The sequence below is a fragment of the Rhea pennata genome, chromosome 13, assembly GCF_028389875.1.
Source record: "Rhea pennata isolate bPtePen1 chromosome 13, bPtePen1.pri, whole genome shotgun sequence".
NCBI lineage: Eukaryota > Metazoa > Chordata > Aves > Rheiformes > Rheidae > Rhea > Rhea pennata.
In genome coordinates this window covers 10,075,467-10,099,581 of record NC_084675.1, presented here as the reverse complement: position 1 = coordinate 10,099,581, position 24,115 = coordinate 10,075,467, and the positions used below count along the sequence as shown (strand labels likewise).

The 24,115-nt window shown below is 40.1% G+C and overlaps 1 protein-coding gene across 2 annotated transcripts; it reads right to left on the bottom strand.

The window, feature by feature from the left end:
• Positions 1-729: 729 nt before the first annotated feature.
• On the bottom strand, positions 730-24,060 carry VPS35 (VPS35 retromer complex component). Of its 2 annotated transcripts, XM_062586176.1 has the most exons (17): positions 23,986-24,060; positions 18,705-18,803; positions 17,136-17,232; positions 16,220-16,343; positions 14,743-14,925; positions 14,143-14,356; positions 13,362-13,445; positions 12,790-12,899; positions 9,715-9,811; positions 9,486-9,634; positions 8,773-8,980; positions 8,082-8,237; positions 5,229-5,351; positions 4,077-4,256; positions 2,653-2,892; positions 1,832-1,975; positions 730-1,635 (listed from the first exon to the last, which is right to left on the bottom strand). In XM_062586176.1, exons 1-17 carry the CDS (start codon positions 23,986-23,988, stop codon positions 1,456-1,458), a joined length of 2,391 nt encoding a protein of 796 aa, XP_062442160.1. In that variant the 5' UTR covers positions 23,989-24,060; the 3' UTR covers positions 730-1,455. The 2 variants fall into 2 exon arrangements, with proteins under 2 accessions (XP_062442160.1, XP_062442161.1); XM_062586177.1 differs by lacking the exons at positions 16,220-16,343; positions 17,136-17,232; positions 23,986-24,060 and having other exon boundaries at positions 18,705-18,793.
• Positions 24,061-24,115: the final 55 nt, after the last annotated feature.

Here is a 24,115-nt window from a genome sequence, read left to right as displayed (position 1 = left end):
TTCAATTGTTACATTTTAAACAAAGGCCATTTCCTGCCTTTGATCACCCTTGCTACCACCTTTGAATTTTTTCAAGTTTTATACACTTTCCTGTGAGAAGACCCAAGATTGCACAGACAGATCTACACAGCAGAAGAACAATAACCTAATTTGATGTGCACCCTAACTCTTAGAATTCATTGAGTAAGATTTGCCTTTTCAAAAAGCAGGAACACTAACTTTTGTTCCCCCCCACCAGTATCTCCCATTTCATCATCCAAACAAAGTAGATAACTTAACAGTGGTCAACTGTAGGAGTGAGAAAATTCAGGTCAGCTAGCTTTAGAAGTTTAAATTCAATTAAGACAAAGCAGACATGAATTAAGTCTTCAGCAAATGGTGTTAATTTACGGACTAGATCAGTCTTCACACAAGTTGCCATCAGTAATTGTTCTACAGTTTCTAGACCTTTGTTGCCACTTGTCTAGAACAGACCTAGAATCCAGCAGAAGTTTCCATTGGAGTACATCAGAAAAGCATTCTGACATGTGAACGTTCTTCCAAATACTGCTGAAAGGATATGTGAGTTTTGAGTGATTACCCCTATATATTAGAACTGTTGGCAGCCTCACAGCTTCTGAGTTCACTATGCCTTGAGATTCTGTCCCTTTCAAGGCATAAGTTGCTTTGCTTTTAATTACAAGGTGGCACTAGGTTCCACTGTGGCCTTTGAACAGACATGAAACAACAGATGTTAATAGCAACTTTATTGTTTCACTGGTGCAAAATCATGATACTGAATAAACTTGTGTAATGCATTTTCCCCTAAATTTACAGTAATGAAGGTTATACATATTCTATATAGATTGCAATTTCTCTATTTGGAACAAAATTATCTTGATAAATATGCCCTGTGCACAATACTGGCCCTCACTGAGTGTCACAGAGCCTTAATATGCAAAATATAACTTCTGGTTTTGAACATGGTATTTTAAAACTCTCCAAACATGCATTAATATATTCTAGTTTTTAGGGAAAAATATTACACTTAGTCTTAACTTGCATTAAAAGAAAAGCACAAGCAGAATCTGACATATAACAATCCCAAAAATCTGATGCTCTGTAGAAGTCGGACACAGTTTAGATGACAGTCACCGCCAGTTTAAAACGCTAGTGCTACAGAAGCAACAGTGAACAGACAGAAAAGAAATCAGAACTGGAAGAGCCCTATCATGTCACTTGGTTTTCAAAGAAAGTTTCAGTCATGCTAACTGATGAAACCTGTAGTTGCTGGTCCAACCTTTTAAATTTAGGGTACTCAACACAAGTGTTTGAAGTGCCAGACTGAACACATGAATGTTAATTTAACTTGACATTTCTGAAAGGCACAATCTATAGATCTATCTTAAAAAAAAAAAAAAAAAAAACAAAACATGGTACGTAAATGAAAAGAAACAAGTACAGTATGTATCTTCTTTAAAGGACAAGACCTTCATAAATTGGCCCCTCAGATTCTGGTGATTCCCTCCTCAGACGCAAGTGCTCCAGTGTGTTGTGAAAATGTTTGTTAATTTGTTCCGTTTCTTCAGTAGACTCAAGGTTTGGGAGATCTTCTCTAATCTTCTGTATGAGCTGATTCAAAACTTGAATTGTCACCTACAGCAGAAGATACACAGAACCAAACTGTCAACAAGACCGCGTTTTGTTTCTTTTTGATTCTGTATTGTCAGAATTTGTGCCTCTCATGAGAGACTATATGGCAAGTTAAATAGACATAATTAGGGATATGAAATGTGAATGAAGAGCTTCAAGGAATGCTCTTTAGTTAAGAAAAGAAGGTATTTTCACTCACCGCCTCATTTTCCTTTTCATAAAAATAGATGTATCTATTCAGAATTTCTATGAAAAGCTGGACTTGCAGAGAAGGGTCCATGCATTGATTTGCTATCTTTAAAGCCTTTTTCAGGCATTCCATCACTCGTTTTCCTCCATGAAGCTAGAAGGAAGAAACACCAGATTACAAGAAATAGAAGAAACCTAGTGAGCTCCCATATCACTTCCCTTGGCATGCACATGGCATTTCTTGATGGTTTGTCATACAAACAGACTGCGCAAAACTACACAAACTGTAGAAAAAGCTGTTATCAAAAGCTTACCTTCCTGGCTGTTACCAGTTTGACTAAGCTTTATGCTCAAGTCAGGCAATAACATGATCAGAGTTGTTGAAAGCCTTTAATTACCATATCTTGTAAGTTCCATTTTATAATAATAGGTATACAAGTACACACTTTGATAAGCAGAGTTCACTGCTCTTTATAGATAAAACTCATTTGTTTGAGAAGCCCTGCAGAGCACACAGTTTGTTTTTGACTTGTCTTGAATTTGAAGTACAACACAGCTAACTTGCAGACATGTGCAAGACAGTTAAGCGAGCATCAGACTGTACTTTGAGAGCCAAACTAGCTGACTTCTACAGAAGCTTGCACAGTACTTCCACTTTTAAACTTGAGCTTTTCCACTTTTGTATTTACGTAGTTTATATTACAGTGAGATTTAGAAGCTTCATATTAGAATACATTCCAACCAAACCTACGTCACTAAGTCATAGGCACTTTAGAAGGGAGCCCTGCTATGTTCCAGAAGTAGTTTGTTACGCTGTTGCAGCCTTCTTACCTCCTCTCCATTTTTGTCAGTGTTTCGGCCAGACCAAAACAGATGGGCACAAGTGCTCACGGCTCGGCACTGGTCTGGCTTCTTAAGCAGCTTAGAAGCTGCCAGCGCGCATTGAGTCCTCAAAGGCTCATGGTTCTCCTCACTGAAGCACTTCATCCTTTCAAATGTCCCAATTATCAAGGTGATTGCAGCCAGCTGTGCTTTTGAATCACTGATTTCATCTTCATACAGAGAGAAGGCCTACTCAAGGGAAGAGGCAAGAGTCTTAATCACTGCTTTAAAGCAGCATTAAAAAAAGAACACAGTTGATAGTGACAAAGTGTCCACAGTTTTATATTCATTAAATAATTTGGGCAGAAAAGATCTTTCATAAAATCTGTCAGGATCAGGTTAAAGCCACAGACTGAAAGAATTTTCCAAGAGGTATGTGTGTTTATGACCACTTAAGGAAAAAAAGTGATCCTCATGTAATCTGAGGATAGAAGTCTTCCCTCATTCAAGTATCTATTTAAATAAAGGAACTTTTTCAAAATAGTCCTTGAAATGTATTTTGTTCTTAAAACTGTTCACAAAACTGTACAGCAGAAATTGCGTTAGATCAGTGAGCAGAGTATGTACAAAGTGTTTGCACTGCTGCTGTATGGATGACAGGCCTTGAAAGAACACACAAGACAGTCTTGGACTGTATCTCTAACAGAAGATACGTAATTGTCATGCTACTCTTGTCTCCAGAGTTGTACCACAATGCCAGCTTATAGGACCATGGGGGAGAAAAAGGGTTAGAGACTCAGTTTAAGAATATGCACTAGTAGCAGTGTTAGAGGAAATACTGTGACATCTGCAATCTGGATAAAGTGAAATACATTGGTTTTATATGTGGTTGGGGAGGAGGGGGGCGGTCCTGGGGAGGTATTTGAAACCAGTAAGGCTTAAGACCAAATAAAATTATAGGTTAAGTGGATTTGCGGACACTAATTTATAACAGGTTTCAATACAAGGATTTTATTAGCAAAGCCCAGCCTGACAGATGTGAACGCTGATAATTTCAGAGACTTTTTGGAGAGAGCTTATGGTCAGAACAATACCAACCAGACAAGAGGAGCTGGGAAAAGGTCTCAGAAACAACAAAGGAACATGTTATATTGAGAAAGCTGCATTCCCAGTGAACCAGCAATAGGAGTAGTAGGGCAGCGTTGCAACCAACCATATGTTGTCAGACTGAGCATTCAAATCAGCAGCAATGGAGCTTAATTCCATAGTAGTCTGGGAAGCAAGAATGAAGATCAGGAACTTCTAGCTAGTACAGTTAACTGTCAATCATTTCAGATTTTGTTTAAACTCACTAGACAGTTAAGTGTTAAAGAAACTGAATTAAGCCAGAATTAAGGTGCAAGAAAGTGACTACAGCAGTTGGACATTCTTACCTGCGACATGAATTCATATGCCACAGTTTCATGATTCTCAAAGCCAATTTCTCCCGCAGCCAGTGCTCCTTGAAGGAAGAGCCGGAGAGGCAGCTCTGCCAGTTCTGCTTTGATCAGAGCACTGATGGTCTGATGAGCGAATGAGAAGATCTTCTGGCATTTCTTTTCCCATTTGTCATCCTAGAGAAACGGGAAAAGTCAAAGCTTGAACAAGACCATTGCTTTAAGGAAAAAGAAAGTCTACACTGTAATAAGAGTTGTTACACACTCCAATCTCATCTTCTGCATGCTCCCCCAGTCAGTTATTTACTAAGGTAGAGGTGGACTGGCATATAAGTATCCTAGCAAGTACTGTGCTGACTTCAGTGGATCTTCACAAATTATTTCTTCCACTTAAAAAAGCTGACATCCATTTTTCCTACCATCTCACAGGAACCTTTCTCAGAAGTCTGCACTGAGCTGCAGTTACCAGAGCTGTGCCTAAACATAAGTGAGCAAGGGCCTAATTAGCAAAGTGTCAAAAAATAAAAAGATCATTCAGTAATTTGCTAGAGGATTAACCAGAAGAGTTTTAAACATGCACCCTAAAGGATGAATTAACAGCATTTTATTTTACTTCCTCACCACAGATTACCACAATAAGGAGAAATACATATTTAAGGTAACTGTCAATCAGAAAGCATTAAACTACCCAATGGAAACAGAGATTGTTTTTGTGCATGCACTTCTGCAACTGCTATATAACCTAACCTGCACAGAAGCACTTGCTTTGAGAAGCAGTAACATAGGTTATCTACAGATACAAAAGTTCATGAAGTTCAGTATCTGGACTGAAACCAGTTTTATGCCATCATCCACACTATCCTATGGTTTATGGTCTGCATAGAAGAAGTATGTAATGGGCCAGCTTCCCAAGTAAATACAACTAGCCAGTTTCTGCTTCATCATTCCTCAAGTGTTGAGCTAATTTGAACTGATAAAAATCCTCCTTTAAATTAGAAAGCATTTACATATTAAGCAATAATTTGCTTTAAGAGAATTAAAATCCCTAACATCCTGTATCAACTCTTAGCATACTATTAGCTGTAGTCAGTCAAATGCATTCTAGGAAAGCAAAAAGAAAGGAAATAGAATACCCAGAGCTCAACTCACCACTTTAGAGTTCTCCTTGTAGCGAAAAGCAAGCTGATACGCTGCGAAAACCAATGGTGGCAATGTAAAACGAATGCGTTGGTTCCCACCTGCACCAAAGTGTTTCCGAGCAGTGTTTAAAATCTAAAACAGAAGGATTAATAGCTTAGAGAATTCTAGAAAAGAGGTATGGTATTGCAGCTATAATAATCCACATTCTAAAGAATAGAGACATTAAAGAGACATGGAGTTAGAATCAGATAAAGTAATGTAGTCCCAAAAATACACTGTACTTTAAATTTGTGCAATATCTGTAACTGTGATATTCATGACAAATAGGTTCTCCTACAGCTGCTTAATAATTATTATGCAATACTTAGAGCATTATATTAACTACAGACACATTCCGGATTGTGCAGCAAGATGAAAGTTGCCTGGGCTTACGTTTAATAATGACATCACTTCCAGTTCTATTAACATAGTGCAAGTTGCAATTCTTTTATACAGTAGCCTGCAAGTTAGCTGGAGTAAACTGGTTGAACACCTACACCAGTGAGGCTTCCAGTTCCCCGAGAGCATACAACTAGTTCTGGCCGTTCCAAACCCCTGCCAGTTTTGCCTGTTTAGTTTTTCATTCTGCTTATGAATGGCAGCTTAGGTTTTTATATTGCCTTTCTCACTTTGGAGCAGAAACCGCTTGCACAACACACACGATATATTCTTCTGCATGTCACACTGGTTCTAAGTCTTGTTAAGTGACACAGCAGCTTTACCTGTCTGTACTGTTAGTTTCTCCCTTTCCCCTTATTTTGTAATTATTCCCATCTACTACTAGAGTCGTTCATGTATTCTCATAACCAGAACTCGTAGGAATGGCAAGAACTTCATATGGCAGAAGATAAATTTATCAAGTTGCTTCCAATAGAAACATCACATTTGTTTGCAATACCCCACTCTCTTTCAAAGAAAGTCAGAAGAAAGCGGTACTTTTCACCTTAGGAACATGCCATATTTTACATAGAAACTAACTCAAACATACTAGCACTTCTGTGAAATCTGATCGAGATAGGTTTTTTTTGATTTTTGTTTTTTTGTTTGTTTGTTTGTTTTGGTTTGGTTTTGGTTTGTTTTTTCAAGTAGCAGAGCAAAGATGCCAAATCACTACTCTCAGAAATGCTTTCTCGGCACAGCAGTCCCACTACTGCTTTGAAATAAACATTAGAAATGAAGCTTATAGGTGTCCAAATTCTACGCATGACTACATTTTCAGATTACAGTTAGAATTCACAGAAATAAGGACATGATTAAATGGAAATTAATCACTCATTCACTGTATTAACCACTTAAGCTCATGAGGCACTAAGGTATTTGAATTTGCATTTCAGCTGTCTTCCATACAGAATGCATCATTTGATGTCTGTTACATGAAATTCAGAATTCTCATATAGAGTTGGATAGATTTTTCTCCTACTGCTCCTGCAATTTAAGAAAATTCTAATATCAGTATCACTTATATTCAAATACCAAATCATTAAGCATTTTCAAAGCTGCTCAGTAGCTTGCAGAATTCTATCACAGAGGTAATTAAGTCCTTCAATGACATTTAAAGGTGGTCACTGATTACAAGGAAGTATGGCTAGACATGAAAAACAGACTGCTTGATGTTCAGGCTGTGAACTTTGTCTTCACAAAAAGAGTTTCAACACGTTTCTAGCTACGTAAAGTCCTTCAGGATAGAAATGCATCAACTCCCTTTGTGCCAGCATCCCTTTGAGTCAAGCTTTGTTCTCCATTAGGGGGAGGAAAAAAAAATATATAGTAGTTCTCTACTTTTTCTTACATGAAGATGGGGCTTGCTAGCTAAGGTCATACAGTTCTTGAAAGTAATGGGGACCTAGCAGACCAATAGCCTTCCTCTAGCAATACTCTCCAATAACACTTTCAGCAAAGATCAGATGCTGAAACAAATAAGTGTCCATATTTACAATCTTAGTACAGGCCATAAAACCATGCTACATCCAGTGACAGCAGTTACAGCAAAGTTCTGTGCTCCAGACAACAGTTTTTATATGACATTTTAAACCAAGCTAAATGACTATCAGCAGTGTTGCACTTAGCACGTTATGCTGGTCTACCTCATATCAGTCTGCTGCTTACGCAGTCTGATATTGCTGCAACTTAAAGAGCCAGGCAGCTTCATTTCTCAGGCGCACTAAGGATGTGTGTCTACACAGTAGTCCCTACTCAAACCTCTGAGCTCTGCAGCAACAGCAGTTTGCTTTAAGCAATCTACAACAGAATCCAACTTCAGTACATCTTCAGCCTGCTTTTGGGCAGCTTCTACAGCCTGTGGAGTTCTGCACAAACAGAGCATCCTTGTCCCTCTGACCCAAAACATGTACTTCTCACTGTAGGGAGATCATTTAAAACTTGAAAATAAGCCAGAACAGTGGATTACCAGCAGAAGGCTATATAAAGGCTATACAGACAAATGTTACAGATTAGCATAAATGTATCAAAATGTGTTTTCTGTGGAATTTAGTTTATCATCAAATAGATCTGGAAAGTAGCATACCATCAGTAAGAAAGGGCTTCTGAATTTTAAACAAGGAATAGGAGACTACTATTCACTTTCTAGCCCACAGTAGGTTCACTAAGAGTTAAGTTTTCTTGAAACTTTTTAGTGTAAGAAGTCCATTTCTTAGAACAAAGTTTAAATAGAACACATGCCACCTTAGTTACACTTATAGTTAGCATATGAAGATCAAGAGTGATGGCCCAGCTCCCAAGTATATTTAATCCTTTTACAGTAAGTAATATGAAAACTGACACTTTGCCCGGTACAAAGATTATTTAGACTCACTGAAGCCATACCAGGTACTGTTGGTCAGGGTCATCCGAATGCAAAAGATGAATAAATCTTCCCACAAGACTTTGCTCATCAGCAAAGTCCTCAGGATCAGGGTCTTCAGCAGGCTGATCTGGTTGATCCTGGATCAGGGTGGATACCAAATTCATAATAGCATCAACCTGTTAAAGACAACATAAGCTCAGTGTAAACTGGATCAGCATGTACGAGCCTAAGTTAATAGCCATTACGAACATCTTTATGGCCACTCACAGTGGTGACAGAACACTAACAAAGTCAATTAGTTGGCAATGCTTTAGAACTTAATTGCTTTACTCCCTGAAGAAGGATCTCTCAGTACAATTAGAATAACATTGCTGTACAAAGGCTTTTTCCATACTTACTCATTTTTGAAAAGCACAATCCAGACCTAAGGTAATAGGCCTAGTTTTAAAGAAATTCTAGGTCTTTGTTCAAACTAAAAAAATAGTAGTCTCTGGGATGAGATTAGGCAAGATATGCATGAACATACTTGAAGACAAGTGCAGAATTACCAAGTGGGATAAAGCCTGTGCTAATAAGATGGAGGCAGGGGAAAGGGGTAGAGGGGGTGGAAGAACAGCACGCCCTACACGAGGTCACTTAGTGTTTGTTTTCAAGTCTTCAAATAGTAGTTTAGATGTCTAGAATCACCAAATAAGTTAACTTACGTCATACCTGTTCTTGGGACACAATTTCTGTGTTATAATCCAATACATTGCTAAGCACATAACAACTCATGCTCTTCCTGGACTCATAATCAAAGTATTCAAAGAGTGGGTGGAAGTGTTTTAGTTTCAGAACTGTCAGAATATTGTTGTAGGTATCAACAGGAATTTTCAAAAGTCTAGTCAGCTCCTTTGAAACAGCGCTGCTTGTTGCAATACTAGAAAAAAAATATATACGCAAAAAGAACAATTACTATTTCACACAGATTTAAAGTCTGCCTCAATACCAATTCTGGTGTATAACAACACCTAAGCTACTTGTTTCTAGGGAGATAGGAAATACTGTATAAAGTCACATCTTGCTTTCTAGAATGTACAGCTGTAGACACCAGAAGCAGAGATTGTGACTGCCAATTCAGCAGAAGGAGAACTCCCGCACATTAAGGGATGAACAGATAATGACTACACACAGCTGGGCATACACATTGTGCATTTGCATAGCTACTCAGCAAGATTTATGCACAGATGAATGTATAGGTTAGTCAGGTCCTTCCCATCGTCAGTCACGATCCTCTCTGCAGCTTGGCCTGAGAACAGTAATCTCGCATTTCACTGCATTTTGCAAGGTAGCAAAGAGACATACTTTACACGCACAGAAGTCAAGATTTTATGGTCAGAATGTTAATGACTATTCCAGAAAGAACACAAGAGATGTTTACTTACTGCTCCAGATTAAGTTTATTGAATATTTCCACAGTTGTCTCCAACACCTTATCAACATAGTCAACACGATCCGGGTAGCATTTCATAGCCAAGTTAATGAGAGAAACTTGCAAAGATACCACATCCTCTGAGGGCATATCTTGGCGAGACTAAAGTTTAAGAGAACATTGAGTTGATAAAAAGCACACAGCTTTGCAAAGAGTGGCACACAAAAAAATACCCCACATACCTGTATAACAGTAGCAACCTGCTGTGAAAAGATGTCAAAAAGTTTGATATCTGCTGGGATGCCTGGTCCATCTTCACGATGTGCAAATAAAGCTAACCTGATAACAGAAAAGAGCAGCTCAGTCAGGACAGTTTCACTCCTCAGATATGAATCATTAAACCAGCAGAAAAAGAAGGTAAGTCCTCTAGTACTGTGTATTTAGCTCTATTGCAAGTGAAACAGAAGTTCACAGAATTCTGAAGTCTTAAGAGCACTGAGCCTGGTAAGTATTAGTAGGATGAAGAAATAGCACAAGACAAGTTTTAAATACATGCTCTTCACCTACCAGCAAGTGTTCTATTCTTTCCAGCAGAGAAAGAGGTACACAGTGGCCTGATGGAGGACAAAATACCCTATACCCATTAGTGATATCAGTCAGGTTAGAAATCTAATAGCTTCCTCCCCAAAATAGTCTCCAGAAAAAAAGAAATAAGTCAGCAGGCTTGACTATGCTTTGTCTCCCAGTTAATGACAAACCAACATGTTTCAGATATTCACTGTTTGCAGAGGGAAAAAAGCATAAGGCAAATTTGAAGCAAGAGAGGCTCGCTTTTTTTCTTTAAAAGATTGAGATGGCTGTTTAGCAAGCATCTGATAGATGTTGCAGCGCCAGCTCTATCTATAACAGGAACAAGCCGTTACAACTAACACTTCCGCTTTTAAGGAAAAAAATCCCAGATAGGAAGAATCACTACAAGGAATAAGAAGCTAGTACTCAGTCTGCTTTAAGGCAGCAGCTTAAAAAGCTCAGCATTGCCACCTTTGCTTCCTAATTGTTAAGTGATTATTCTATTATCAAGCAGAAAAGGAATTAGAAGAATATTTAGGAAAAGCCACCTGATTGAAGTCCTTATATAAAAGTTATTACTTCTAGGGTTTATAAACTTTGATTAAGAATAAACTTTAGCTCTGAAACAAAGAGGAGGTAAGAAAAAGTCAAGCTGTCAAAAGAAATCCCTTCCTGGGGATGCAGACATTGAACTACCCTTATTTTGTAGGTGTAGTGACAAGCATACTTTCTAAAGCCAAGGAGAATCGCTCCTTATTCTCAAAGGAGCAAGGCAGCTTGCCTTGGCAACAGCTCAGAGGCTAAGAACCTGACAGCCTGCAAAATATCTCACCAAGCGGCAGAGAGATGGCAGATAATTAGACGCCATAGATGGGATAGCAAGTCCTGAAAGATTCCAAAGAAACCAGACTTTTCAGAAAGATTCTGCCAGTAGAAAAGCCTCACTGGTATAGAGGCTAAAGCTTCACAAGCTTCTTCTGCTCTGCTCATGTTCAGTGTCAGCTGTCCAACGTCAGGCTGAAATCAAGATGAAAAATGCCACAAGAGTACTGCCTGTGCAGGGGCAGATCCAGATCTTACCTATATACACTACTGAAACATGCAACAATCGCTCCAGACAGCTTCACCACAGACACAAGAGCAACATCTCCCCTGCACACATGGGTTTTAAGAATTGATACACTCATATCTAACATTGGGGCTACTGCTGCAGCTAAAAGCACAAGTTGTCACACTACATAAAGAAATTGATGCTTCCTACCTAGGATAATCCTGACACCTCCATCTTTCTAACCTTGCCTATATCCAAAAGGGAAGACTCCAGCAGACACTATTAGTGGCCCTACAGAACACAGACAGGTTAAGACTGTAGGAAGACAGCAGGGTTCACCACTAATCAATTGCTTACTGTTGCTTGTCTGCAACATAAGAGAAAACACTGACTGTGGAAGCAGTACCGAAGCTGCTTAAAGCTTCTAGGTAGACCTGACAGCAAAAGCTTAAGAAGAGCCTCCTTGTCAAAACTAAATTATTATATACTAATGTAAGTACTAATGTAAGAACTCAGCAAAAGATCCTGTGAATATCTGTTCAAGACTGTTGAATTCTGTCTCAAAGTAGACAGCTTCAGAAGTCAAAACAGATCATTTACAGGCAATGCTCATTTCTGAAGCAGCTAGCAGAAAATTATGAAGTCTGAGACAGCAAACTATAGGAAACAAGCAAACTCCTGTGAACATCTCCGGATGGAAGCAGAGCTGTTTCCCTGCCAAACATATGCTAAGGAAAGATTCTAATATGACAAATCCTGAACAAAAAGATTGTGCGACCTGGGGAAAAACAAACTACAAATTTGTTAAATGAACAATTCCAAAATATTAAGTATGCAAAATATTTATGCTAGATGTCCAAGTACTAAAGAAGATAAAGAAGCCCTGACAATCCTCATCTTATCAAGATCCCTATGGTAATTGCCACACGTACCAGCCATGAAACGCATGTTTGTGTACAAATTTATTATGGAAGCCAAATACAAGATCAAGGCTTACTGATGCTCTAAAGCAATCACCATGTAAATGCACTTTCTGCAATAAAGAAGTACAGACACTCACTGACAATTTATGTTGTTTCTTTTCAGGATACAAACTAAAACTTCACTTCAGATTTCTCCAACATCTGTATTTAATGCAAACAGTTTTAAACAATCTCCATGAGAAAAAGAATCTTTCAGGAGAACAGGTATGAACTCGTGATGAATTAAGAATTAAGAAAGTACTTCCACTTCCTACTAGCTTTTTGCTCTTTTTTGGAGGCACATGCTATGTTCTCTGGTGCAAATTACAAGATAAAGTACCCTGGATATAATGATTAGCCATGAGAATATTTAAAGTTCATATGAAGAACCTATGACTGATAAGATTACCAGAGCAGAACACAACTACTGCTTAAGCTCTGAAGCAAGAAATTGGTCAAAGCTAAATGGCTTGTCTCCCAACTTAATTCGTTCACAAAATTTCATCAGCCCTTGAAGCAGACTCCATTGAAAGTCGCAAAAGCAGATCCAGAGAGTAGAAACCACTGAAATCAAACATTCTTCAGTTTTAACTACAGTGACAAAAACAATACGGAAATAGTGAAGTTAAGTAGCATGAAAAATTCAAAGTCATCAAATGCTAGAAAAATACCACCTGCTTTGTGCACAACATACACTTAATTCTGAGCCAATATCCACCCCCTTGGTCACTCACCTATCAATTAAAGCAATTATTATATTTTTCACATTCACATTTTGGTGCAGCTCAGCACAGGCTCTGAGAAACGGGTTCAGGGTTTGGAGATGAAATTCATCTGGGAAAACCTGAAGTTTTAGACCAATAGTTATTAATTTATACACCAAATTTGTCCATTCTTACACAATAGTAAAATGCAAGAGTTATTGTAAAGCAGGCAGCCACACAAATACAGTCTGTCAGAGTGTTTTAGTGTTCCCCAGGCTGACTGTGACTGGAAAGGGTGTGAAACGAGATGCAAGACAAACAGTTAACCTGATGGCCTAGCTAGCTATTACTCACAGTTCACACTGCAGTGTCTGCCCAGATAGCTTACAAGCTACTGCACCAGAAGGAGGGCAGAATGGATGCAACTCTAATCTGCCTATCTGGTGAGAAACAATGTGGGTCAAGCCATTACACAAGAGACCCAGGGAAGAAATTCTCCAATTCATATGAGGAAGGGGCGAAAGTAGCCTGAGTGACTACAAGCACAAGAACAAGTGTCCCAGTGTTCAAATCATCTCTGCAATTGAACTTAAGCAGTTTACCTGTATGATGCACTCCATGAGGTACTCCTGAGCTAAAGCATCTCTACAGTTCACAACTTGCTCCAATATTCCAGGAAGAACAATCTAGAATAGAAAGAAATCTTGCAGTGCTTTTAGAGTTGCTTTAAGTTTATATTCAGACATGTCTTTAATCCAAATAAAGCAATATGCTAAGGTTTTTCACATTACTTCATACTTTTTACATAAAGACTTTCTGAAGAACAGCTCCCAAGTTCAACAGCTCCATCCTCCAGAAAACATTGTTCATCTCAGACATCTAGAATACTAACCTTGCTAGCGTGTACCACTGCTGAGGGTCTCAATGGCACTGCTCAAAACTGTTTTCAGCAGCTACATGATAAAGCTAATGAGACAGTTCAGACTTCTGAATATTGCATATTTGCCTTGACTATCACTTTGCTTTGAGAATAAGTTCAACTTGTAAATTCTAACACAGTATATTGTATGTATACATGCAGAATACCTAGTGGTTTAATGGTAAGTAACCGTGGGGATCAGGGCAGAAAATATTAAAATTCCAAGCCAACTCTCCAGACAAGCTTGCAGGAAAATACGTAAGCGATGTCTCCAGCCTCATAACCCTTTATGAAGCACCATTAACATTCAAAATTGCCTCAAGTGAAAAGGAGTTCTAGAAGCACCAGGATTATTCAACTTTCAACAGTACTATACCATTTCCTGAGTTGCTCATCTTAAAGTCTGAACTCGTTCCATTTGTTTAAAACACAAGAGGTTGGAAAAAGATGGACAGACATCCCACCTGCTTATACCGCTCCACATTAACACCTTCCAACTGACTGAGGCGAACCAGGTTTGTTCCTACTAGGATTCTCAGTTCCTGCCTTTCTCGTTCCCTTTTTTCTCTGTCCCGACTATGGCCCTGATGTTGCATTCGCACCCAAAGTTTGTTCATCTCAGCAAAGTTCAGTAGCACAAAATCCATAGAATCACTGATGTCTCCAGTGGTTTCTTCACTGCAATTGAAAATAGGTTAGGAACAGAAAAACTTCCAAAGATATGTTTTTTCATTTACTTGTAGCTATCCAATTTTTAAGAAGATGTGGAGGTAAAGGGGGAAGTGCATAGTGGGAAGCTGGTGTATATAAGAAAGGTTCTCATCCTTACTCCTATGAGTACACTGAGCAAAAGAAATCTCAGTTTCGAAAGAGAAACTTTAGAGTTAATAGACAAAACACCAGTCAAATCTAAAGAGTTCTGACAGGATGTTTGTTTGTTTGTTGAGGATTCCCCCTCCCCAAACATATCTACTTCTTTCAAATCCAAGGAAAATAATACAGAAAAAAAATGATTAGTCTCCCTTGAAAGCAAACATTTTAAAGTTCTGGCTTGTTTTTCTTACTCTGTTTGCTCGCCTTCATCTGGTAAGATATTTCTGGTACACTGCAGGAGATAGTTTCGAAGAAATAGGCCTCTTAGAGGGTGTTGTACTCCACGGCACATCTCCACCAGGTCTTTCAAGATATCTTTCCTGGACTGCGGAAATGACTTGACATAGACGACACCTACTGTTATCAGGAGATATCTGCAAAAGGTAGAATCAAACAATACATTTGTAACATAATAATACAAAGTACATTTAAAGGCAACTGCTCACTTCTCCCATCCTGACAGTATTACCAAAGCATGGAAAGCCAATAAATACCATTTAGGTCCTGTAACTTTAGGCACTTAGTCAACTTTCAATGCCTACTCTGTTGGTAGAACAGTAAAACTTCCTTCACACTGTTGTCTAGCAGGGTGGGTGTAATGCTCCTCAGAAATCCCCAGGCCTGTACTCTTCCCTTCATCTCTGTATCAAACAACCGCAGAAGGAACATGCAAGCTGTAAAGCACTGATGTCCCAGTACACTTAGATTCCTCTTTGGCTTAAAGGAAAAAAATATATATAATACTCAAACTCTTCAAATTTGGTTTGGAAGCCTCAATCCTGCAAACTCCTCTACCTCATGCCTACCTGTGTGTAGAACCTCTATTAAAGCACTACATACATTGTCCAGAAAAAACTAGAGGCTACATCAAACAGGTAGAGATGGATTAGCTCTGCATAATTATTTGAGAGCTAAGGCCCTGCAGCAATAACTACACTGAACTCCAGAAACCGCGTAAGCATGCAGCTTGGTGTCCCCAGGCATCCTTCAAGCATAAGCATAAGACCAAGAATTAGAAACTGCAGTGCTTATAAAAATCTGAGTTCAAATTATAAAATAATTAGATGATCTATTCCAGTCTGATAGTTACATAAAGTTAAGCTTTTCAGCACCATCTGTAGCATGTCAATCCATAAATAAAGAAAAAACAAAACTAGTGTTCCAGAAGCTTTAAGAGTTAAATTACAGAGATATTCAGCTTCCTTCTCTCACACTTGCTACTCACCATGTCAACAGAATACAGATGCTCACAGAGCCCCTACTGCTCACATACCAAGATCCTCAGCTACAACTCCATTAACAAATTATGAGAAAAAGTTTGAAAGTGTGTAATCAGTCTTATCGATCAGAATGAGGTACTTGGGTAAAGAGCTGGTCAGTGAGAATTAGCCCAAAGCCTCCTTTATTCCAGACCAAAGTGCTTCCATCTTGGTCATGAGCAAAAACAGAATGTTGGTAGGAAGAAAACTGACCTTTGTGGTTGCACTCTTGGCCTGAACCTCTTAGGTCTCATAGGAACCCACTCTTAAGTTATGCAGAGATACTTACAGCTACAAAATGAAGTCTCACTGTCATGCAAGAATGCAGAGTCAAGCATTATCAGAGCTTAGAGTCTGGTCAATATTGATCAAGTTACAAAGAAACACACTTAAACATATACACACTTACAGTCTTGGAATAATATTTCCAGCATACTGTACTAGCTCATAAAGGTCTGCCACTTTCCTTCCTTTGGCAAATTCATCTGTCAGATAAACTTCCAGGTAGTGTAGCTCATCAGAAATCGCCATATCTTTCTTGCAGTTAAGAATTTTAAGTTATAGTATCTACAGATTTACAGAACAACTTGCTCATTCACAGTTAGGAAGAAAGATCCTGTTCCAAGCAAGCCCAAGCTTCAAAATCAGGCCCAAGTAGGTAGTACTTAAAAAGTATCACCATTCTTAAGATGAACACGCAAAAATTAAAGTCTTTCCCTCTGCAATTGTCTTTTTAGCATATTAGAAAAGAGCAAAAAAATCCAACAAGCTAAATCAAAGTAGTAAGCAAAGTGTGATGGAACAAAGCATCTAGAGCAAGTCCATACTCTGCGTCCAGAGAAATATCTCCCTCAACAGCGCATATGCGGAAAGTAGAAGTATTTGAATAGATTCACATTCCTGAATCTCATAAAAAGCTGCTTCTTCAGGTACCACAGCATAGACCAGTAAGTACATTAAAACACTGACTTAGAATTAAAAAGAAAAAAAAAATCTAAAATAATGAAAGACAAGCCTGTTTTGCAGATCTTTGGTAGTGTACTGCAAGCAGGACTGTTTTAAACAGCTGGTATTTTTTAAAACCAGATTTCCAAAAACTCCCAGAGAAGGATATGAAAGACTGAAGACTTGCTTTATACCAGAAAGAGTAAGTTTTCACAGTGAAAAAGTATATATTCTCATACAATACATCCATACAACTAGATATTGAGCAGAAGAGCACTAATATCCGAGACCAAGGAGATACCACTGTGTCATTCCCCCCTACACCCCATAAAATTCCCAAACTCATGATTTCAACCATTTCCCTAATATTCAAAGGATACAGAGCTCATAATAGCTCTTTGGAGATAACATAGAAGTCCGGAGCTCACCAAGCATGTTGGAAGCATGTTTCAGAGCATCCATGAGCTTGTTTTTGTCCTTTAGGAAGAAAGAAGAGAATAGTCTATAAGTAGTAATGCTAGGCAACTATGTAGTTTTTAGAAGTTAACACTTCAACTCTTAAAAAAAAAAAAGCACAAAGATTAAATATCAGTATATGAGTTACATTAAACCACTTTAGATAGGATTATCTGTCTTGCACTTTACTGCCTGCCCTAGCTAAGTGGGACATTATAGCTGAAAGTAGTAAGATGAGGTACTGTTTCATCTGAAAAAGATAGAGCTACAGTAATAAATTACTGTATAGCACAAAATGGCACAAAAAAAACTTGAAGGCTTTGCTTATGCAGAAATCCCTAACTACTACTCTGTTTCTATTCAGCAAACAAGATAGAACTATGTTTTTCTTCACCCGGTCTGTTACCTCACTCATCTCCTGAGGTATCCTCCAGCAGACAGAGGAAACGCATTACCAGCAAGGACCACTAGGAATGAGAGCAAAATTTCCCTTTTCCTCCTCACCCAAGAACAACACTTTCCTGATAACCAGTTTATTAGGTTGTATACAACAAAGCATCATATAGTTACGTGGTACCACAGGTTTAAGAAACTTCTAATCTACCACCTATACACACTTGCTCAACACAGCATTAAAAGGAAAGAGAAGAAACCGCCAGAGTCTAACAGAAGGTACATCGTCACTCAGCCATAGCAGTGAGAAGTACACTTGCAATTTCTTCAAAGATTTTGAAAGCATTATACATAGTATAAAATTGGAAGGGAAGTTTCCTTTCTTGCTACTGTTATTCGGCTGCAAACAAAGCAGTCCAAGCACATGAAAATACGTAGGAAGATTTCAGTTCTTTCATCACAATTCAGTAGTCCCCCTAAATGAAAGTAGACTTCTCAAATCCAAAAAAGCTTAACATTATGTCATTTACCTGCATGGGCTTCAATTTGAAACCCTAAACAGTAGCTGTTGGCCCTTTCTATCACAGAAAAATCCATGCATCAAGCTACAACTAATCTCTACAAGACACATCCTATACAGCAGCAGACAGGCTACCCCGCTGAGAACAAGCCACTAGCAGTTATGTCTCATACAAAGAAGAGGCTACAGGGGAAGTGAAAAAATACACTGGAGGCAGACAAAAAGAGCTTCTCATCACCTAATTTCACATTAAATGAATTCAGAGCAGTAACTTCCTGAAGTGGCAGGCTTCTTTTCAATTTAGGCTTACTCAAGTGCAAGCATGTAAACAGAGTAAATGGACTGACACCTTTACCCTTTAGCCTGTCAAATACTGTAACAAAAAATATCAGGAAGTGACATTAGGAAGTGCTCACTGTTCACTCCCAATGAGCAGCTGCCTCATTTATTTGTAAAGCCTCTGCCACAAAGATCCATAAAGGGTTACATTTCCTCACAGCAGTAGAAGTTAGTATCGATTTACTGGTTTACTCCTAACAAATGAGAAATTCCACTGCATTTTAGAAAGCCACATTCTTACCAAGCATCGCTTCATCTGGAAAGACTGCACCTTCACAGCCTGAATGGCTTCATCCAGGAGTTTTTCCTGTTCATCCTGAGGAGACTGCTGTGTTGTTGGCTGGAAGAGACCAGGATATCAGTTACTCTCATGAAGCTACTTTTGACTTGTTGATTCAAACTGAGTCTCCATTGCTCAGAGCACAGATTCTGAGCAAGAACCTCTACACCACAATTAAGAAAACTAATGCATATAAATCTGATAAATATCAGTGCTTAAAAAAAAAAAAAAAAACACACTCTTATACAAGCCATAAGAATCTTCTGTTCACATGCTCATTAATCTGAATCAGTGTAGCTTGCTGCATGCAAAGCATACTAAGTAATCTAATATAATCCACTACTGTATGGACAATCCCATACTACTGCTCAAATCAAAAACACCATTTCATGTTCTTTGTAAAGGTAATTACTTCCTGCTCTTTAAGAAATGTTTTAGCTTCTGACAACTTTCTTCCCTGAAGCTGTAATATTATCATGGCGATCTTCCTCATCTCAGCTATTGATATATCCCATTTTAGATTTTGCTTTTAAGAATACACACATACTTAAAGGGAGAAGGCTTCTGGCTCCCAAACTGATCTCTAAAAAGTCAGGGAGAAGATGAGTTATAGGTAGCCCATAAGCACCACTGCTGCTTTTCAGCTAGAAGAACAAAGTCACAAGACAGAATATGACCAACTTCTCCCTCCTATTCCAAAACTGGCAGAAGAATCCAGTGTGAAGTGTTTAGCAAGAAAAAGCTTCAGGAGAATGGTAAGGTATCACCACACTGAGAACAAGTCTTGTTGGTCCTTTCCAGAGAACTTCAAGCAAAGCCTCGGAGCACACAGCTGCAGCCATACAGACCCTTCCCTGTACTCCCACATCAAGCTATCAGTTAACTGCTGAGCCACAAAACTAACAAGGATAAGTTTCAGATAAGCAAAACAAAGTATGAAGTACAGTTACATCTTTCTGCAAGAGAAAAATAAGCTTGCCAAAGGTATAGAAAAATTGAAGAAAAGAGACAGTTCTTAAAATGTCCCCCACCCGTCCCATTGCCCCTCCTTCTCTCATCTCTCCTCAAAGCAGAGTATTCTAGACCTTACAAAATCATAGAATGGTAAGGTTGGAAGGGACCGCTGGAGATCATCCAGTCCAACCCTCAGCACAGCCCCACACAGGGACTGAACCCATGACTTTGGCATTAACAGCACCACGTGCTAACCAACTGAGCTAAACTTGACCTTCTTTACTTAAAAGAACTTCCAAACTCATTTGCTTTTCCAAATATCGCACTATTTTCTTATCATGCTCATTAAAACTCACTGCTTACAACCATCCAGCTGTAATGGATCCTCCTTACTGCAGCTGCTCCCTGCCCTCTACCAGACAGATGCTCATACAACTTTAAAAAAACTATAAGAGCAGTTTATCTTCCAAGATGCCTCAAACCTATTTCACTCTGAACTCAAAACCAAGTCTTTCCTTGCAAGTGTCTCCACTAACTCATACCAAACTTGACAGAACACCTAACGCTCTCCCAGCGGTGCCACCCTTCCCGCTAGCTCCTTACAGGGAAACGCCACCACCCGACGACTGTTAAGGCCCAGTCTTTAACATCTCACTAGCGCCTCCCAGCCTCCCCCAATCTTGCAGGTTGTTTTCAGGTTTGTTTTATATCTTCAAAATAGTGACACTGACAAAAGTGTCACTTTGCGTCCCAGTTGCATCTTCTCTGGTCTTGACAAATACTGCTTATTTATACAGCAATGCCTGCAGCAGGCTCTCCAAGGCTTCAGATTCAGCAATTTCAACTATTTATATTTGTTTCCCTCATCTACTGTGTTCAGAAGGCTCCTGGTCTCCCCCTTTTTTAACTCAGTGTCCTGGGAAAAAGCTAGCAAGCTATAAACATCTTCATCCTAGTGTTCTTGAAAACACATCTTCATTACCAACTACTTCCATACATTCCAGGCTTGGAGGCCCTCTAAGCACCTGTTAAGGGCAGAGACTAAGATTTAGCTTTTCATTGGAATACAGAGGTTTTAATTTAACAGCAATTTAATGTCTGTGGCTTTGGAACACCTATTTTTTCCATTCTCCCACATCCACTATTTCTTCGGGTTCTTGTTCTGTAACTGGGATCTCCCAACAGAATTCCGACAGTAATCCCTGCTTGCTCTCCATAATGTGCTTTTCTGTATATGGAAAACACAACACCATGAAACATTGCTCTTGCCTTGATCATGTCCAGATAAATGGTGGAATCTCTGCCCTTAGAGGCTTTCATCACTCAACTACACAAAACCAAGGGTGACTTGATCTAACATTGGCAGCAATCCTGCTTCAAGCAGGAAGTTACGAGGCAGAAGCGTTGGTTGGAAGGAATCTCTACGGCAGTGCGCCTCAGTAACATTTAAGTCATGCACGACAACTGATCAACCAGATTTTAGTCTTGTGAACAGAAAAATTACCTGTGCTAATTAAAGTGACTGCATCTCTTACAAAGAGATCTTTATTATAATAAATTACATGAAGTGTGGGAAATTCAGATGAACACTTAAGCATAAGGCAAAAGCCAAACACCACAGTGGTATCTATGGCTAGGTGGCTATGTTTTCCAGACAACTGAATAACTACAAACTCTAGAAAATTTCCAATTGTAAAGGAAGAACATATATCCCAATCCATATGCCTGAAGTTTGAGGAAGTAGCAGCAAAAAGCAACTAAGCTTTTGTGAAAGCAATATACAGCAAAACTGTCAATAATTAGCAGGGCTCACATCAAACTAAAAACCAGTTCTCTTGTCAGATATACTGTTGAATGAAGCTATTTATGCTCTGTATCTTCCACTTCAAATTATTAGAAAGCTAATAACTCAAGAAGATATTTTCAAGTGTTATTTTATTGAAAAATGCAACTGAACTGTGGAATCTTGTTCCAATCTTCACACAACAGAAGTCTAATATAAGCTTAGCTTTAAGACAACTTTGACAATAGAGAAAAGCAAGTAGTGCACAGTAATCAAGCCACAGAATGCACATTGTGAAACAAGAGTCCTCACTTGTCAAGAGCCCATACAATGAAGTATAAAGTATTGCATCCACACAAGGTAAGCAACTTATGGTAACTGCATAGCCATTTAGATGAAAATGCACATCTCTAGAAAAGTCTGAACCTCATCTCCATTAGATACATAAGAAATGATAAAGAAATTACGTAGTACTGAAATACAAGAACAGAATTCAAGGCAAGACTTGAATTCAAGGCAGCCTACAAAATATAAATTCTGGCAAGCTGGCAACCTTAAACTGGCTGTTGAATATAAAATAACAGAACAAAGTAGAATGTTTTGCCTCTAGTTTCATTCCAATCTGCATTTCCATCTAGTCTCCAAGTGGTTCAGTACTTTTCCTCAGATAAAACTAACGTGCTTACAACCTACTCCACCTGTAACTTTTCTTGCCTGTTTAATCACATGTTCATGCTTAGCAGCACACTGAAATAGGTTTATCCAAGTTTTTCTACCTTGTCCTAGATGGATTTTCTTAGGATTACCTAGCACCTGGTCACAAACAATACATTTAATATTTTTGCTACCTAAGACAGATAACAGGTTAGCCACAGAAGCAGACAGAACCACCAGCCTACAGATGAAGGCTGGGTACACACAAAGCATTGCTGTAAACTTTATTGAGTTACTCAGCATTAACAAAAATGCATAAACATTTTACACCATGAGACACTACTCTGCAATACAGAAAGTATCTCCAGAACTTCTATTATGTCTCAGAGTAGAGAAGCTAGAAAATGAACCAAACAGGAGAGGGGGGGAAAAAAAAGAAAAAAGAAAAGAAAAAAATCTCCGCATGTTCAAGCTGTGGCTTCCTGCTGAGACACAAACAATAATCAAGAGCCTGGGCTTTTAGTCTGAAAGTGACCAAGAACTCCCTTCCACTCCCCCTCAGACCAAAGACCCCACTCCATCAAAGACTACTTAAACATTCTGCTTTGAGGCTCAGATCAAGCTTAGCCATTAGAAACAGCAACAGAACCTATTTTGTTAGAAGGAATTACCCTATATTTAACAACTAGGGATTTAGTTTCTTCCAAATCATCTGCCATCAGTTATTACCAGAAAGAGGATACGAGACCAGACAAGTCTTAGATCAGTTCCTGTAGAAACTGCTACACAGGTAACAAAGCAGAAGAAAGTTGCACCATCCTTGAATTAATGGCTACCATAAAGTACTTACAAGGGGGGTAAATGGGGGACAGAGACTCCTATCCATGTAGCTTTAGCTTTCCCTACCACTCAATTAGGTATTTTCATTTGTTTTTTCAAGTCATATTACAAGTTTTATATTCACCTCTAGAGAATACAGTATTAAACCAATTCCCACAGACAGCTTTGAAAAACAAGTCTGTCCCAAAAGCTCATGAACTGTGCAATCCCTGCTTTGCAGAACACTCAGTCTTTGCCTGGCTGTCCAGATACTGTTACTACTGTTTCTGCTCCTCAGCTGGGCTAATCAATGCACTGCAAAGGCTATAACAAACACTGCTTAAAATTGTATCAAGTAACACAACACAAGATACACCGAGCAGGCAGACTTTCAGCCTTTGACATGAAAGCTGACTGTCCCTCTTTTTATTGACTATTGGAAAACGCCTCCCCGTGAGAGCCGCTTCCATGCTGAAGTTTCAGGCTCGCCTTCCCAACCAGCATCAGCACCCGACCCACACGGGCCCCGCAAGCTGCGCCCGCCGCCGCGAAACCACCCGCTCTGCAGGGGGAAGGCGCTGCGCCAGGAAAGGCCGCGAGAGGCTCCGGGAGCGCCGCAACGGGGGAGGCGGCGGCGGCGGCGACACGGCCTCAGCTCCGCGGCGGGGCCCGGCCCGGCCCGCGGTCCCCGGCGCCCAGGCCCACGGGCGGCCCTCAGCGCGGCGCTGCCGCGGAGGGGCGGGCGCGGGCCTCGCCTCGCCTCACCACCGCCAGCGCCGCGCCCCGCCCCAGCGCCGCCGTTAACGGCTCCCCCGCGGGGCGGCGAGACGGAGTCCCGGGCCCGGCCGGGCCTGCCCCTCGGCTGGGCAGTCCGCTCCGCTCAAGCGGCAGCGCCGCGCCGCTACCACCCTTCCCGCACCGCCGCGGGAGCCCCGTGCGCGGCGCGGCGCGGCGCGGCGAGCCGCCCCCTCGCCCCGTGTCGCCCCGGCCCCGGCCCCGGCCCCGGCCCCGGCCCCGGCCCCGGCCCCTCACCATGGTCGCGCCGCCAGCCGCCCCCACCAGCAACACCCCGCAGCGCCGCGCTCCGTCATGTGACCGCGCGGCCCGCGCCGCCCCGCCCCGGCCGCCGCAACCCGCCTCCCCATTGGCCCGCTCCGAGGAA